Genomic DNA, 18,454 nt, shown 5'->3' with positions numbered 1-18,454 from the left:
GAGCATGAGTGAATTTGGTGCTGAGTTTGGGAAATGTGACTTTTACTATTCTTTTCCTCCTCCTTGTGAAAATGTGGGAGAGCGTCATCTTATTTTAGAAGTCTCCTTGCCTTAACACTTTTTGGTATTCAAGTTTTCTTGCTGTCATGGTCGATAAATAGAGATCAGTGGTTGTATAGTTTTATAGTTATAGGATTTTTGGACCATTTTTTATACAACTGAAGGAGATCAACCCTGGGATTTCTTTGGACGGAATGATGCTGAAGCTGAAACTCCAGTACTTTGGCCACCTCATGCGAAGAGTTGACTCATTGGAAAAGACTCAGATGCTGGGAGGGATTGGGGGCAGTAGGAGAAAGGGACGACCGAGGATGAGATGGCTGGATGGCATCACTGACTCGATGGACATGAGTCTGAGTGAACTCCGGGAGATGATGATGGACAGGGAGGCCTGGCGTGCTGCGATTCATGGGGTCCCAAAGAGTTGGACACGACTGAGCGACTGAACTGAACTGAACTGAAAAAGCTGCTAAATCTTTTTCCTTTTTTTTTTTTTTTCCATTATAAGGTTGTTTGCTGTGTCACAGAATGATTTTGATAAACTACCTATGGCTATTTCCATTGCAAGAAAAACCCTTCACAGATCTGTTGGCTGGGCTTTAGTAAGAACATTTTTCTTAAAGATTACTCAGGTGGTTCTAAGCAAGAGGCAGAGTGGGGTTAGAAACTTGCATCTTAAATATTAATAGGATACTAGTGTTTATAGAGCTGACTATTATTTTAAATGTGTATTGGACTCAGGGAATATATTCTGCTAGATATCTACGCAATACTTGTTTCAAACATTCTGTTTTAGCCTCAACTGAAGTAGGTGGGCAAGGGATATTTGAGAGGGAATTCATTTTTCTGATGAAATGATTTACTGTGTTGGTCTCACCTCTATCACTTTGTTATCTTTACATTATGCAAAGGTGGTGACATATTATGCAAGGCTGGATGAATTCTTTTATGTGAGGTTGAATTCGAAGGCCTCAATTCTTCCCACCTGTCACCTTTTTTTTCCTTCCCTGTCATTCTATTCAATCTTGTACAATTAAGGATGATTCGGTGTTAAGATTAAGTGGAATTAGAATAAGCTAGTTACTAATTATGATGCCCAAACTGTGAACTGAATAGATGCACTAGATGTGATGAAAGAAGTAGTGCGTTATAGTGAAAAATATAATTACCTGTTGTGGGAAGGTTGGGGATGGGGCATGGAGCATAGACAAGGAGGTTGTATCACCAAGTATCTGGCTTTTTAAAACCTGCGCATGCCCAGATAGGTGTGTATGAAACATCAGCAGCATTAGCCTTACTCAAGACATATCACTGAAGTGTCATGTCAGTAACTACCGCCATGTACAAGAATGCTTGCTGCCTTTTTTGGGATAAATATCTCTTGGACCAACTTCTACAAGACCAATGAAGTCTTTGTCTAGAGAATTTCAAAGGCAGTGCTGTAGTGAAAATTGGGGTTAAAAAATGCTTTCTATTCAGGGAGCCAACGAACCATTACAAAGTTGGTATGTATTAAATGCTTGCTAACAGATTCCTCTAAGGGTACTTATGAAAAAGTAACATTTAAGGACTTAAATTACTTAAGTCTTTTTGATTTCATTTTGACAAATAAATTGGATTGCTTTTTCTTTTAATATAAGCACTTTGAAATGCAGATTATTTTTTAAAATTCAGCTGATTTTTTTGTTTTTGTTTAGTTGCTAAGTCGTGTCCAAATCTTTGCAACCCCATGGACTGTAGCTTGCCAGGCTCCTCTGTTCATGGGGTTTTCCAGGTCAGAAATACTGGAGTGGATTGTCATTTCCTTTTCCAGGGGATCTTCCTCGACCAGAGATCATTCTTTACCACTCAGCCACCAGGAAGCTAATTTTAGGACACTCTAAATTGCATGGACAGAGGAGCCTGGTGGGCTACAGTCCATGGGGTTGTAGAATTGGATAGGACGGAGCTGCACATACAGACACACACACACAGAGCGAATCTAAAAGCTTCTTTTAAATCCAGTTGTTTAGTTGCATATTAAGGGTGGAGTTTCCCCATCATATTTTTGTACAAATTAAGTAGAAACAGGGAGTAGATATACAAGGATATTTTGATGCAGTGATCATCAAAGGGATTGCATTTTACATTAATATTTTTGAGATCCAAGATAATGCTATCTTTTTTCCTTTAAAAAGAAGTGACTTGAACAACTTTTTATTTGGAATGTGTTTCTAGTCAGTCTAATGTCTCTTTTGTGACCTACTCTTTCTATCAAGTTGTTTTATTCTTATTTGTAAGCCTAGCTATATGAACTCAGTTTAGCATTTTGGTATAAGTTTTAGACATCTCCACCAGATAATTATAGAGCTGAGTCTTCACCTAGCATGACTTTTATTAACCTGTTCCCTCTGTATAATCCTTTCCAAATATCCTCTCTTAGAAAAGTTGAAGCTTTTATAACACTTGATTTTTCTTTTGTTATCAGGGAAAAGATTTTGCCCTTTTACTTAAATATCTCATGATGTCTTGTTTTTAAAACATTTTCAAAAAACGGAACTACCATTTTGTCCTCCGATATTCACCGAAGGAGGTATTGTTACTTACACTAGATGGTAGGAATATAACAGACTTTGTAAGTCAAGGTAAAATTTTGGTAAAGGGAAAAGTCACCCACAAATGTGCATATTCACTCTCCATCATTGAGGGGATCTGTTTGAATCTGCAGTTTGGCCCTTAGAGACACTTGCTTCAGTTTCTGGATATTTCTGACAAACTAACCACTCTAACCAGACAGTTCGTTGAGTCTTAAAATTAAGAGCATTATTTTAAGAAATTGCTTCTTAAAATCTGGTATTCTATTAGTATATACCAGCACGAGCACAGAAGTATCCTGTTATGCAAAGTTTCAATTTCTGTAGTTTCAGTTACCCATGGTTGACCATGGTTGGAAAAATGGAAAAATCTGGAAATAAACAATTCATAAGTCTTAAAAATTTCATGTTGTTCTGAGTAGTCTTACATACATGCTGTTCAAGCATGTACGAAATCTTGCACTGTCCTGCCTTATCCCACCCAGGACTTGAATCATCTCTTCATTCAGTGTTTGTCACACATTAGTCACATGGTAGCCAGCTAGGTTTTCAGACCAGCTGTCACAGTATTTCAGTGCTTGTGTTAAAGTAACCCTTATTTTATAATGGCCCTGAAGCATAAGTGTCATAATATTGGCAATTTGGATGTGCCAAAGAGAAGCCACAGAGTGCTCCCTTTAAATGAAAAGGTGAAAGTTCTTGACTTAATAAAGAAAGAAAAAAATTATATGCTGAGGATGCTTAGATCTGTGGTAAGAGCAAATCTTGTGTCTGTGAAATTGTGAGGCAAGAAAAAGAAATTTGTGCTATTTCGCTGTTGCATCTCAAATTGCCAAAGTTATAGCCACAGAGTGTGATGACTACTTAATGAAGATGGAAAAGGCCTTAAAGGAAACCATTGACAAAGCAAAAAAAGAGAGAATCCAATGAAGGAGAGAAAATATTTGCAAATGATATGACTGATAAGAGGTAAATATTCAACATATATAAACAACATACAGCTCAACATCAAAAAAAAAAAAATCTCATTAAAAATTGGGCAGAAGTGAATAGGCATTTTTCCAAAGAGGAAATGCAGATGGGCAAAAGGCAGATAAAAAGATGCAAAACATTGCTATCATCAGAGAGATGCAAATCAAAACTACAGTGAGATACCACCTGACACTTGTCAGAAAGATTGTCATCAAAAAGAATACAAATAACAAATACTGGCGAGGAGGTGGAGAAAGAGAACCCTCATACATGATCGGTGGGAATGCGAATTGGTGCAGCCACTGTGGAAAGCAATATGGTGGTTCCTCAAAAAATTAAAAGTAGAACTACCATAGGATCCAGGAATTTCACTTCTAGGTACATGCACCCCAGTGTTCATAGCAGCATTATTTACAATTGCCAAGGAATGGAAGCAACCTAGGTTTCTTCCAACAGGTGAATGGATAGCAAAGATGTGATATGTACACACATGTGCATATACACAGTATAATACTACTTAGTCATAAAAAAGAATGGGACTTTGCCATCCGCAGCAACGTGGATGAGCTTGGAGGGATCATACTAAGTAAAATTAGCAAGACAAATACTGTATGGTATCACTTATGTGTAGAATCTCAAAATTACAGCAAACCAGTAAATATAACAAAAAAGCAGACTCACAGATCTGGAGGAGAAACTAATGGTTACTAGTGGGAAGGAGGAGGCATTGTATATGGGTAGAGGACTAAAAAGGACAAATATTAGGTAGAAAGTAAGCTACAAGGATATATTGTGCCGCATAAGAGAATATAGCCAATATTTTATAATAACTATAAATGGAGTATAAACATTAAAAGTTGTGAATCACTATCTTATGCACTCATACCTTATAATATTGTACTGCAACTATGCTTCAATTTAAAAAAAGATGGAAAAGACTTTAATTTGTAAGTAAGATGTTTTGAGAGAGACCACATTCACATAACTTTTGTTATAGTCTGTGTGATTCATGGGGTCGCAAAGAGTTGGACACGACTGAGTGACTGAATTGAACTGAACTGATGGTTATAATTGTTATTAGTTATTGTCAATCTCTTAGTGTGCCTGATTTATAAATTAAGCTCTATTATGGGCATGTATGTATAGGAAAAAATATAGCATATATATAGGCTTCAGTACTGCCTGCTTTCAGGCTTCCACTGGGGGCCTTGGAATGTTTCCCCAAGGATAAGGGGCAGGGGGTGGCTACTGTGTATAGTTTACACTATTTAAAGTAAATAACTTTAGGCCTCCTCCTTAAGCAGTGTCCCACCCGGTCGTTGCAGATGGTTGTGGAAACTGAGAGGTGCAGCATCTCCATGAAGATGGCGTCGCCCGAGGACGTGAGCGAGGTGCTGGCGCACATCGGCACCAACCTGCGCAAGATCTTCCCTGGCCTCTCCCCAGTGTGAGTTCTCCTGGGGACCCGGCCCTCCCTCAGAGTGCAAACAGCCTTCCTCTTGCCCTTCATCGGGTTCCTCTCTCCTGCTCCCTTCATCTTTTAAACGCTACACATCAAAACCCTGGCTCAATCCTATTTTGTGCCTGAGATTGCCTATGTGCTGTTCTTTAAAGAGCTGGAGTGAGGAAGGAGTTTGGTATTCCTTTAACTTCTCCTGCTAAGGCTAAAACACACACACACACAATTTTTTGTTTGTTTATTGGAATGTGATTGCTTTTCAATGTCATGTCAGTTGCTGTACAACCAGGTGAATCAGCCACATGTATATATGTCTCCTCTTGGGTCTCCCTCTAGGTCATCAAGAGCACGCAATCTGAGATTTACCCTAGTATGAATTTTACACACAGCTATTAGCAGACTGTCTGGGGCTGAATGCTTTACAGGGAGGCATCAAGTATTACATTAATGAAGAATTTTATTTTCTTCATTTTCCCTATTTTTTTTTCTGTTCAGTGAGAGGAAACTTACCAACAACACTGAAAGTCAAACATAGCCTCTTTCATTTTCCTCCCACTTTTCTGAAATACATGTTAAGGCTAGAAGTAAATTTCACTTGGACATGTCCTCATATTTTTTTCTCAAGCATTTTAAACCAGCATTATGTGCTCAGGTAACAGAGTTTGTAGTTAGGGAGTACATGGGTTGTTGGAGAAGGGGAGTTAGATTGACTGAGGTGAAAAGGCAGCTTTCCTACCCAACATGCACAGTTAGCTTGTCAAAATCACCTCTGAGTATCTTGTGGCTTTAATGTTCTGCTTGTACTTGTGAAGTTCCTTAATTGTATGCCACACAGTTGGCCTGGGAAATGTATAATTCTATTGGTGTTGGTTGTTGTGACTCGAGAGATTTGAAGAAGGGGGTAAAATCTTTTCATCTATGTTCCCAGTAGTCAACGCTGTCAGGAAGGGAAATAAATCCTTTACATAAATAATATAGAACAGCAAAAGACAATAGGTCCTTGCAAAAGAAAATGACCCACTCATAAGTTGGAGAATATGAAACTGTACTTGGAATGCTCAAGCCTTGTTTGAGTTATTTGTCCATCAAATGTATCACCTGAGCTCATCATGGGAACTTTGGGTCCTCAGCCCTCACCTACTTCCTTGCTTGGGTGGAGGCTGATCATTGAAGGAAGGTCTGAACAGGTATCAGGAACTGGCCGAATCAGGACAAACACAGCCAGGGCCTCAGTTCACATAATCCATTCTTGAATAATCTAAGGTTGGCTATGTATAAATGAAATGATACCTGCCAAGAACGGAATTTCTGGTTTTCCTTAAATCTAATTTTGAAAATAGCATCCATGATCAAAATCAAATATACAGGGCTTCCGTGGTAACTCAGTGGTAAAGAATCTGCCTGCCAAAGCGGGAGATGCAGGTTTGATCCCCGATCTGGAAGGACCCCATATGCTGCAGAGCAACTAAGCCCGTGCACCACAACAATTGAGCCTATGCTCTAGAGCCTGGGAACTGTAGTCACTAACCCCGCATGTCATACCTCCCCGTGCCCTAGAGTCTGTGCCTACAACCAGAGAGTCCACTTCAATGGGAAGCCTGTGCTCCACAACTTGAGAGTAGTTCCTGCCAGGGTCCAGCCTCAGCAGAGTCCAGGGATATCCTCAGGATGGACGACGTTGGCGAATGAATGAATGAATGACACGGGGTGACCAAGCTTCAGTGAGCGAGGCCCATCACTTTATTTTCAGAGAGGGCTTTTATACCCTGAGTTGTACACTGAGTAAAATGAAAAATGCAGAGTCAACTCAACATTCCATCAGTGGTTTTTTCCTGTAAGAGTCTTATTTTTTGTACATTATCTTCTGGCTCGGAGGCCTGTTGATATTTTATGACCTCTTTTTGATAAAGGTTGGTCAACCAGAACAATAATTTTCCCTTGAGGTGTTTCTTCTTAAATTCTTAGCCTGCATCACCCTTAAAGTACAGAGTTACATTTTTATGGAGCAAAGATTCAGTGGGTTACAGCAAAGAAAGAACTTATTAACTCAACGTCTAATGTTGCTAATGCTAAGGCTATTACTTGTTTCTTCTACACCCTAACTATATGCATTTCCAGGAACACAGTGGATAAGGGATGTGGGAACTTGGCAGCAAGCGTTGGCTCAACAATGTTGCAAGAGTCTGGATAAACCTGCCAAGTAAGCTAGAATGCTAACAGGGGGTTTGAAATACTCCTTTCATGCCCAGGAGATTTATCAACTAGAGCCCTAAGTTGATTTTTTTCCAGAGAAAGGTGGTCGAGGATAGCCCCCTGTTAATGTCAGAAGAGTTGGTGAAAGGCATAAAATAGTAAGACAGACAGATTCTGGTTTTGGGGCAGATACTTGAGCAGGTCCAGGGGGTTTCTCGAGTCCTGAAGCTTTGCTTATCAGGTCTCTTCCACATGACCTTGTCATAGATGGGATCTCCCGTGCTGGCTCCCAGCAAGTTCCTACTTGCTGCAGCTAGAGAAAAGCCAGCACTTCAGCTAAGACCCAGCATAGCCAAAATAAATAAATAAAAGTCAAACATATAAAAATAGTATATAAATATCTATAAAATACGACCAATACCCTTGAGTATAGTCAGAATGCAGGTAGGGAAAAAAATGAAGAAGTTTAATTAAAATTAAGATTTTGCATCAGAATCTCTGCTGTAAATATATATATGTTTCCCTCTTCCCCTTTCCCTCCCTTACATCTCTCTTCTACTTCATTAAATAAGCAAAGTTTAATCTTCACATAAAATGAAGAAAATTTAAATTTAAACATCAAATCACTGTTAGTATTGTTTTGTCAACATTCTATCGTTACTGTGTGATAGTCACTATCATTGGAGGCTTCATCTCTAAGGCAATGATATTGGGAGGAAACTAGGGGAAATATTTGTAGCCTAGGTGTTGTTTAATCTGTTTCACAGAGATGCTTGTAATGGCGTTTCCCTTCAGGAAGTTGTTTTGTGTTATGGCCTGCAGGAACCCTGGCTGTTCTCTAAAACCAAGTTAGGTTTTGTTTTTTTTTTTTTTACATTAAATTAAGTCATTAGTATGAGTTAGAACTAATTTAGAAGATGTTTACTTCAGCATATAGATGAGGGAAAAACATAAGGAAAGTGAACCATCCTCAGATTTCAGAGAAAGGAAAAGTTCATGTAATTTGGGATGTCAAGAAAATAATGTTTGATTTGTGTTGTTTTGATTTGTTTGGGCTTCTCTCGGGGCTCAGACAGTAAAGAAACTGCCTGTAATGCAGGAGACTCGGGTTTCATCCCTGGATCCAGAAGATACTCTGAAGAAGTGAATGGCTACCCACTCCGGAATTCTTGCCTGGAGAATTCCTTGGACAGAGGAATCCTGGCGGGCTACAGTCCATTGGGTCACAAAGAGTCAGATGCGATGAGCAACTAACACTTTCACACTTTTTCCTCTTTGTTTTGAGAGGTTGACTGTTGTTGGCAGTGGGCCCCAGGGAGAGTTCTGTGGGGGAAATGGTAGAGGTTGGAGGCTGGAGGCAAATGCAAGGGCAGGTGCAGCTGCAACTTTGCTTGCCTTAGGAGGTCCGCAACCAGCCTCTTGCAGTTAGAATTGGGAGACTGCAGATACCACTGTGAGACAAAAATAAAGCCACCTGGAGAGGGCCCAAATAAAAGCCTCTGGGATTGGCAGTAGGGAGCTAGTGAGGGCTTTTCAACTTTACAATAAAATGACAGCTACTCTTAAAGGAGCGTCAGTCTTGTAGCACTGCTTTATGAGCCTGAGGGAAGAGAGCCCCAAAATGATACTGAAAGGTGTCAGATTGTCTGAATATTTTTGAGGGGCAAGACTCTAGGCAGATGAATGTACTCTCCATGCCTCAGTGTCCTCCTCTGTTAAATGGGAATAATGATACTCATGCAACTTTGTGAGGATTAAATTAACTTCTGTTGACTGCTTAACAAATGCTCCACAAATCTTAGGTTTATAGCCTGCTACTGTCTTTGCCCAGAAGTACCAGGATGAAAGCCTCCATGTTGGGAAGGAAATGGGTGATGCTTGTAGGGAGATTCTTTGATGTTTATGAATTTTTAAATTATATTATGTTTGTGTGTAGGTTGATTGCATTTCTTTAATTTGATTTTTTGTTGTTAAATGTGGCCAATAACACCCTTTTTTAGGTAAGACTACAGTAACCTCCTAACATGATTTTCTTCTCAGGCTTTCAGCATATTGGATTATTCTTTCATATACGTGACAGTGTGAAAGTTGGCTGGGTATTAGTGTCAGTAAGTTAGGACAGTGCATCTTTACTCCCATGATAGAAATGATATTGCAAATCCCTCTTCAACTCAAAAACTGGTTAAGTTCGAAAAGTTAAAGGAAAGTGAAAGTCACTCAGTTGTCCGACTTTTTGTGACCCCATGGACCATACAGTCCATGGAATTCTCCAGGCAAGAATACTGGAGTGGGTAGCCTTTCTCTTCCCAACCCAGGGATCAAACCCAGGTCTCCCATATTGCAGGAGGATTCTTTACCAGCTGAGCCACAAGGGAAACCCAAGAATACTGGAGTGGGTAACCTATCCCTTCTGCAGCGGATCTTCCTGACCCAGGAATTGAACCAGGGTCTCCTGCACTGCAGGCAGGTTCTTTACCAACTGAGCTATCAGGGAAGCCCTAAGGTTGAAAAGATGAGGTTATTGTGAAGACAAGTGACAAAACGGGAGTTAATGGGTCAACAATGGAAAGGTGCTTTACAGACTCTGGCAGTTTCTATACTTTTCTAAAGAAGTAGGTACCCCTTTGTGGTGTGGTTTGCATCAATAAAACATGTCCTCTTCTGGAGACAGCTGCATGTTGTATAGGGTGAGCGCTGGAAGTAAATTTTTAATAAACCAATTAATTTAACTGGATAAAAATAATTTTCAGATTTTTTTCCATGTCAACAATGTAAGTGTGAGGTTTGCATAGAGAGCAGGCATGCTTGTCACTGAGTTCACTGTTTTTGCCACATGAACTATTTTCTGACTCTTGTGTAAATTAAATGCACATAATCCCTGGTGGCTCAGATGGTAAAGAATTCACCTGCAATACAGGAGACCTGGGTTCGATCCCTGGGTCAGGAAGATCTCCTGGAGAAGGGAATGGCTACCCACTGCAGTATTCTTGCCTGAGAATTCCATTGGAGAGAGGAGCCTGGTGGGCTATAGTCCATGGGGTCGAGAAGAGTCGGACACGACTGAGCGACTGAGAACACACAGTGTAAATGTAGTTGGTTCAACTGTGTAGTGCCACCTATTAGTAAGTGGTAGGATGTATTCCGTGGATGGAGGAGCCTGGTGGTCTGCTGTTCATGGGGTCACACAGAGTCGGATACGACTGAAGCGAGTTTGCATGCATGCATGCATGCATGCATACATTGGAGAAGGAAATGGCAACCCACTCCAATATTCTTGCCTGGAGAATCCCAGGGACAGAGGAGCCTGGTGGGCTGTCATCTATGGGGTCGCACAGAGTCGGACATGACTGAAGCGACTTAGCAGCAGCTGCAGGATGTATTAATACATATCCGTTTGCTAGGATTTTGGTTGACGTGTTATGACATTTGTTGTGATAGCAATTTCATGTCTGTCTTTCTGTCTTACATGCATGCCATGTGTGTGTGTGAGTGTGTGTGTGTGAGTGAGTGCCTTGTGCATATACAGAAGGCTCTGCTGTTACTTTGCTGCAGGCATAACTCATGTGGGATAGATTTTTCCTTTTCTCATTTTCTGTGCCTCATGTTCAATACAAAAGAAACAGTTGCTGCTTTTTGGATGTTTAGTTCTTATGAGTTTATCTCTTGTGTAAATAAATACACTTGTTTCATGAGACTCTTTTAGTCCCTGATACCTAATTTTTTTTTTTTTTCATTTCTGAAAAAAAGAAAAATGAAAACTGTTACAGAAGGAGAGCTACTTGGAAAAGCTCAGACAGATACTTTGGAAGGGTGGTTTTGAAGGTGAGGGAAAATGCCAGGTGCAGCTTCCTCAGGCAGGAAGCCTTTCGCATGGACGTCTACACCAGCTGCTTCCCTCACCCTCCAGGTGATCTCTTCTGCCCCCAAGGGTGACTCTCTAGTGCTGTTTTGGGAATAAAATTAGACTCTGGTTTCTGAGCCAGATTAGTTTGTTTGCCACTATAATCCTAGGCTGCCATCTTCCTATTTCTAACCCTTCCAGCTTCCTGCCTTTTCTCAGTTTTTGACTAGCTGAATTTCATCCTGTGTGTCATTGAAACAACATGCTCTACAGTTCAGCCAAAATAAAGCAAGATTTTAGAAGAGAAATGTGATCTCAGATAAAGCCAGACGTAAATCTAGTTTAGTGTGCCCATGGTTTACTTAATTCATCTGTGTAAATGCTTCTGCTTCCAACTGCTCCACTCCATCTTTGCATAAAAGCTGGCTTTGCTTTCTTGTAGCCAGAAAATAGCAGAATGATGGTCCTGAACCAGGGTGAACCATTCCAAATTGCCAGATTCTGTCATGTCACTTTCATTAGGAACATCTTCTTAAAACCCACAGTTGCACCCAGATCGAGAACTTTCAGAATGGTGGGGGTTAATTACAGGTGTGTTCAGGTGATATAGCAAAAAATTATGCTGCATTTAGGGGATATCATAATTTACACAAGAATTTGAAGGAGTTACTGGCATTTGACTACAGTTGGTTATATCTGCACATACTTCAGTCATAAAGATTATAGAGAAGTAGGAGTATTTTTCAATGCTAGCAGAATGCTTGTACTTAAATGTTTGGATAGGTGTTTGAGGTTTTCTCTAGGAGTAGAACAGCCCAACTAGGCAACTTGTCAGACTCCAGCACATTTTATCTGGACTATTCATTCAATCAGAAAATGGAAGTAACTGGGAACATTTTTCTCTACAAGGTGATTGGAATTCATAAGGGTGAGAATTATACACATAGCCAGTATGCTTTTGACTCATTAAAGATTAAAATAATGTTCAACTAGCTTAAAAAAAAGATTAAAATAATGTTTAGTATGACTTAGTACGTCTATTTCACCCACTTTGCATCCAGGGCCTGTCATGGTCCTGGGTGATTCCCACCTGCCAACAGCCTTCCTCACAGCCTGTGACCTCTTCCCTCCTGCCCACTTTACCCTTGATGGACACATCCTCGACGTGTCAGCTCCTGGCACGGCTTCTCCTGGGGTGAAATCATCATTTCGTCATCTCTCTTGAACTACAGTCTCTAGTCTTTCACTTTCTCTTCCTTGGTACCCATACTTGGACTTTTGGGGGGCCTCCTGGCTGTGGATCCCTTGATTTTTGCCCTCTTCCCACCGCCTTTCTACCTCCTTTCCTTTCCTATCCACCAAGCCCCATGGTGTCCATCACTTCAGTGGGACCCTGTCAATATCCTCCACTCCTTCTGTCCCCACTGTGTTCCTGGCTCGCCTGCCTGGAAAGCCTGCCTCGCTGCAGCAAGCAGACTGCCTTGCCTCCACCCACATTTGGGCAGCCGGGAGGTATAGGAGAAGATCCCACAGCTGTTCAGCTTGCTGCCACCAGCATTTTGGGACCTTCACTCTCCCTGGGCTCTTAACAGTCTCAGGAGGTTCTTTTTCATTTCTCACGTCATTTACTCTCTTTATTTCCACAGTTTGCCCCAGGCTCCTCCCCGACCCCTGTACACGTTTGTTTCCAGTACTGTCTGTTCATCTGACACTCCTTGTGTAGTCTCTATGTGGCTTCTTTCCTCGTTGCCTGGAGAATGAAACCCCCACCCCTTCATTTGACCTCTGAGGTATCCCTGTGACCTGGTTCCCACTTAGCTCCCAGACTTCTCTGTCCCCTCCTCACTGTTGCACCTTATTTGCTAACTGATTTGAACTGCGTTCAGTCTCTGGTGAGCACAAGCTCCCTGGGTTTGTAGTCCAGAGGAAGAAAGAGAGCAAACAAAACAGCTCTTCCAGGGTGCAGTGCTCAGGTTCTTGCTGAATGTTTGTACTATTGAAGGACAGAAGAGGAGACTTGTACTTTAGTTCCTTGAAAATTAGTAATTTATATTTAATATATACATAATCTCATAAATTATTATTAGATAACATTAAGTGGAACACACCAGTTTTTAACTACTCTAATAATGTTGTGAAAGAACTAAATCTATTTGCATTGTTAGATACTTTTAACTTCTTATTCAGTTTCTATAGTTCTCCAGCTCCCTAGTCTCAAAAAAAGATGGAATTATATTTACCAAAATTAAAATGATACCCATTCTTTGTTTAAAAAAAAAAAAGATGCATCACAAAATAAATTTTTGAGTGCAATTCAGAAAACTTGAGTTTTGAAATATGTTGTTGTTGTCATTGTTGCCCTTACAGAAGAATCATGAAAAAAGTCTTCATGGAGCCATCTGAGCGACTGGCCAGCCTCCAAGCTCTGTGGGACAGCCAGACTGTGACTGAGCAGGGCCCCTGTGGTGAGCGTGCCTTTTAAAACCAAAAAATAAATGGTTGGATGGATGCCCTTTTGCCAGGAAGCTAAGTCTATTCCTAGTGTGCTACCGTAAAGGTACAATTACTTTTAAGGTGTAATTAGCACTGCACAGACTTTAGATTGGTGGACAAACGTCCTATATTTAAGCTGTATTGCATCCTGCTATGTACTTACTATAAAACACGGGGGAGAATCTTTGCTGTTTTCCCCAAACGGAAAGAATAATCAGCATTGTTAACGTCGGCCATATTTAAGCTTTTAAATTTTACCTTAAAAATCATTTGGTCGAAAACCTGTCACACTTTTGTTGTCTGACTCAGGTGGATTTTCTCAGATGTATGCCTGTGTTTGTGACTGGCTTGGATTTTCATACAGGGAAGAAGTACAATGGGTAAGTGTATTTGTATGCATGCATACACACGTACTGTCTCACACACACCGGAGAATATTCCAGTATTTGGCTTATTTCTCCTCCCCGCCATTCATTGCTTGCTTAAAAATCTTCCTTCTTCGGATTACATACAAATCTGCCTGTGTCATTGTCTGAGTCTCTTTGTGTCTCTCTTGCATCTCTGATCATTTGCGGGGACTATTTACATAACGAAATTGTTTCAAATAGGATGTGGATACAATTTATCTGACACAAGACACCAGGGAATTGAATTTACAAGACTTCAGTCATCTTGACCACAGGTAAGCTACTTATTTTTTCTTTCCTTTTTTCACTCCTGATTTTGCTTTCAGGGCTGACCTTGTTTGTCAATAGTTACTCGTGTTCATTATCTCCAGAGAATCCTTTCCTAAGGGGAATCAGGAGAAGCTAAGAATCTCTGACTTTTGCTTTTTCCTGTTTTCCTATGTGTTCATCACTATAAAGAGTTTGGAATGGGGGTGCATGACTGTACCTCAACTTATAAACTGTGGAAACAATTTAATCCTTGGGTTCTCATGCCAGCCCACAAGTCTATTTAATCTACCCTGTATATAAATTCTAGTACTATATTGCCTAATTACCATTTAGAACATTTTTCTATGAGGGAACTTGGTGCTGAAATCCTAACAAATGACTTTTAGTTTACAATTTCTTTCTGTAACCAGGATGGCTAGGGTTTATATGTATATATTGGTGGAAATCAATTTTCTAGTATCTGCCTTAATCATAAGGTAGATATCAACTGATATCTGTAATAAAACCATGAAATGTGTTACAAGTTATTTGAGAGACTTTAGGTTTTAGGACGTTAACTTTAATATCTTTAGGGCTGTGGCTTGTGCGATCAGACCTCAGAGAAGAACCCCAGAGAAGTTACCCCTTCTCTCTGCAAGGGCAGACTCTGCAAAGTGACTTTGCTCCCTGACAAAGCTGAGAATCTGAGAATTGTAAACCTCCCCCACCCCTCCCCAGACCTTATCTGGTCATTTATCCCAACCTATCTCAATCTTTTCAACCCTAGAGATGGTGCTACCTATTGTGTGTGTGTGTGTGTGTGTGTGTGTGTGTGTGTGTGCGCGTGCTAGTCGCTCAGTTGTGTCGACTCTTTACGACCCTGTGGACTGTAGCCCACCAGGCTCCTCTGTCTATGGGATTCTCTAGGCAAGAATATTGGAGTGGGTTGCCATGGGCAGATACGATAGCCCCATTGCAAGGAATCCCAGCTAAAGAAATCTTTTCTCTCTGGAATGGAGAGAGAAATTTGAGACTCCATCTGTATTTTTTATGCCAGTGGTCCCAACCTTTTTGGCACCAGGGACCAGTTTTGTGGAAGACACCAGTTTAGCTTCTGCTATATGGCCCTGTTCCTAACAGGCCACAGACCACTCCATGGCTCAGGAGTTGGAGACCCCTGTTTTATGCCATTTGGACAATTGGAATTATAAAGAGGATGATTGCGTCTTCTTACTGCTAGCATCTCACCCCCAAAATACCAATGCAAATTATTTTGCCACTTACCTGGCAGGAAATCTGGAGTTGTAGCAGGGTCCCTGAAGAGTTGTAGCCAACTGAATTGAGCAAAGAAAGAAGTATATTGGGTGGATATGACTTGTCTCTGCACATCCTGGGGCTATGGAGGACAGTGAAGCAGGCTCAGTTCTGGCTGTAGATATGGCTGAAATGCCTGAAGCCTCCAGTTCTCAAGCTTGGATATGACTGGTTTTTGTGGAATAGGCAGTTTTCTCCTGCTTAGAGCCATTCTCCCTCTTCTTACATTTGCAGGAATGTCATACTCCCCATTTAGGCAAGGTGTTTTCTGTGTAGCTTATGAAAATGTGAACTGAGATACAAAAAGGGAAGATATTTTACTTTGTATTTTTTCAATAAAAACAGAATAGAGCATATAGAATAAGATTAAAGTAGGTAGGCCTACAGTATCCAATCTCCAGTCCCAGGATCTCTTTTGCACTTTTGTTTATGTGAGTTTTATCTTTTGGTACTTCTCATATTGGAAATTGAAACTAAAATAAAAAGGTTAAGTCCTTTAAAAATAACATGTTAGCATATAATAAGTTTATGTTAAACCTATTTTTATAAAAAAATGGGTTATAAAAGTAACTTTTCTGCTAACATAGATACCATTTTTTTAAAAAATAACTATATTCAGTAACGAAAATCAGTCAGCAAGAAAGGTGGCATCAGTTTACCTTTTTGGCTGATGATTTTGACTTCTGATTTAATAGAAGGCAGCTGGATTCTCATATCTGCTGCTGCATTCAGTCTGTTAGGAAATGTGTTTTGACTGAAGAATTAGGAAGAAAGTCCAAACATATGTAGATGTGCAGTAAGGATGGAGTATTTTTAATCACCGTTTCACATGATTACTTGATGTTCTCTTTTGATACTTTACCACAGCTCAGCAAGTGTTGGAATTGGAAACCATTATCAGTGAACTTCACTCGTTTAGAAACTGTTGGTTTACTGAGTTATGCATCGCATGCAGATATTTCACTGTTGTAAAATAGTGGGGAGAAACAAAGGCATTTTAAAACTATCACCACTGATCTTAATCAAAAAATCTTTAAGAATGGCAAACATTGTCATGCTCATAGTGGCAGATAAAAGTTTCCTGAAATTCAAATTTTTGCTTTAAAGATATAATTTTACTATTGGAAAAAAGTGCTATCAGGTGATTTCCTTGCCATGACTGGCTAACTTCTTAAGTTTTAGAGAAAATATCCGCTAACTCCTAAGTCTGAATAACCATACTTTGTCATTTTTTCCATGGTGTTCCATGAGAAAAGAGAACTAATTTTGTGAGTAACACTGAGTGTAAAGAAAATACTTTACATTGAGACAGTTATCACTTTGGTATATAGAGGAAGCAGGTTGTCGACTTCTGTTTTGTTGCACAGAGTATTTAAAAGGCCTGTACTCAGGGGCTGAGATTTAATAAAAAGAGTACTTTTTACTTTTTCATCGAGGACATTTTTGTAAATATTTATTTATTTGGCTGCACCAGGTCTTAGTTGTGGCACGTGGGATCTTTAGTTGTGGCACGTGGGAACTGGTTCCCTGACCAGGGATCGAACCTGAGCCCCAGCATTGGGAGTGTGGATTCTTAGCCACTGGACTGCTAGAGAAGTCCCTTGTCAAGGACATTCTTAAATGATATTAACCTCCATTTGTGTGGCAGTGAAGAATATAGTGACAGCTAGCACAGCTTGGTGCTACTGCCTTGGTTTGTGCTAAGGCACCAGCAGCTTTCACCACCATTGCTTTTGCACCATCCATGTAATGTCAACGTGTTGGAGTGGACACATTTGTTTTAGTATTAGTATGAAGGTTTCTTTGAACTTGTGAACCTCTGAGTGAGTCATGAGGTTCCTGGGGTCCATGGACCATATTTGGAGAACATCCAGTCTGTAGGAATAAAAACATGTAGGGCAGCCTGAGGTGTTTCTTCAGCTTTCATTTATTATATCCTTCATGATTTTTGCACTGTTAATAGATTATACACAGTATTAGTGCTAAACTTTCCAGTTAATCACCTGTGCTTAATTTGGTGATTAAACTACATCTAACTGCTGTGCAGTGTGTGCTTGGTCATGTCCGACTCTCTGTGACCCCAAGGACTGTAGCCTGCCAGGCTCCTCTGTCCATGGAATTTGCCAGGCAAGAATACTGGAGTGGGTTGCCATTTCTTTCTCCAGAAACTGTATGTGGAGAAGCTACCAAATACAGTTACTTGAAATATGTAGAGTACTATCTAAATCAAGAATCTTTGTCAAAACTTAGAATTTTCCAATGAGTAGATTTTTCCTAATTCCTTAGCTGGAGAATTTTTATTTCACCACTAAATACTGCATTAATGGGATGAATCTATAGAACTTCCCAGGTGGTACAGTGGTAAAGAATCTTCCTACCAGTGCAGGAGGTGCAAGAGATGTGGGTTCCATCCCTTGGTTGGGAAGATCCCCTGCAGAAGGAAATGGCAAACCACTCCAGTATTCTTGCCTGGAGAATTCCTTGGACAGAGGAGCCTGGTGGGCTATATAGTCCGGGGGGCTGCAAGGAGTCAGACATGACTGAGCACAAGTCATCATCTATTTCTCTTACTTGCTTAAGGGCTTGAAGAACTTTTTTTTTGTTCCCAAGACTCTGAATTAGAAATTGGAAACATTTTCTAGAGAGGGCCAGATAGTAAATGTTTTAGGCTTTTTGAGGCAAACAGGCATTATTGCAATTATGCATCACAGCTGATGTAGATTGAAACAGTTCTAGACACTGTAACTGAATGAGTGTGACTGTGTTTCAAGAAAACTTTCTTTGCAAAAATACATGTTGTGGGGAGGTGGGAGGGGGATTCATGTTTGGGAATGCATGTATACCCGTGGTGGATTCATGTCAATGTATGGCAAAACCAATACAGTATTGTAAA

At 40.3% G+C, this 18,454-nt stretch overlaps 1 protein-coding gene across 2 annotated transcripts in view; it reads left to right on the top strand.

The window, feature by feature from the left end:
* The window catches only part of CARMIL1 (capping protein regulator and myosin 1 linker 1), a 309,643-nt gene that overhangs the window by 141,522 nt on the left and 149,667 nt on the right, over positions 1-18,454 (top strand). For both annotated transcript variants that reach the window (XM_068960927.1, XM_068960928.1), the window contains exons 5-8: positions 4,931-5,052; positions 13,466-13,563; positions 13,901-13,971; positions 14,200-14,273. In XM_068960927.1, coding sequence (XP_068817028.1) covers positions 4,931-5,052; positions 13,466-13,563; positions 13,901-13,971; positions 14,200-14,273 — 365 coding nt within the window. The remainder of the gene's footprint in view (positions 1-4,930; positions 5,053-13,465; positions 13,564-13,900; positions 13,972-14,199; positions 14,274-18,454) is intronic.

Source organism: Capricornis sumatraensis, chromosome 22 (assembly GCF_032405125.1).
Source record: "Capricornis sumatraensis isolate serow.1 chromosome 22, serow.2, whole genome shotgun sequence".
Classification (NCBI taxonomy): domain Eukaryota; kingdom Metazoa; phylum Chordata; class Mammalia; order Artiodactyla; family Bovidae; genus Capricornis; species Capricornis sumatraensis.
The sequence above is the reverse complement of the archived record's forward strand: the minus strand, read 5'-3'. Positions and strand labels throughout refer to the sequence as shown.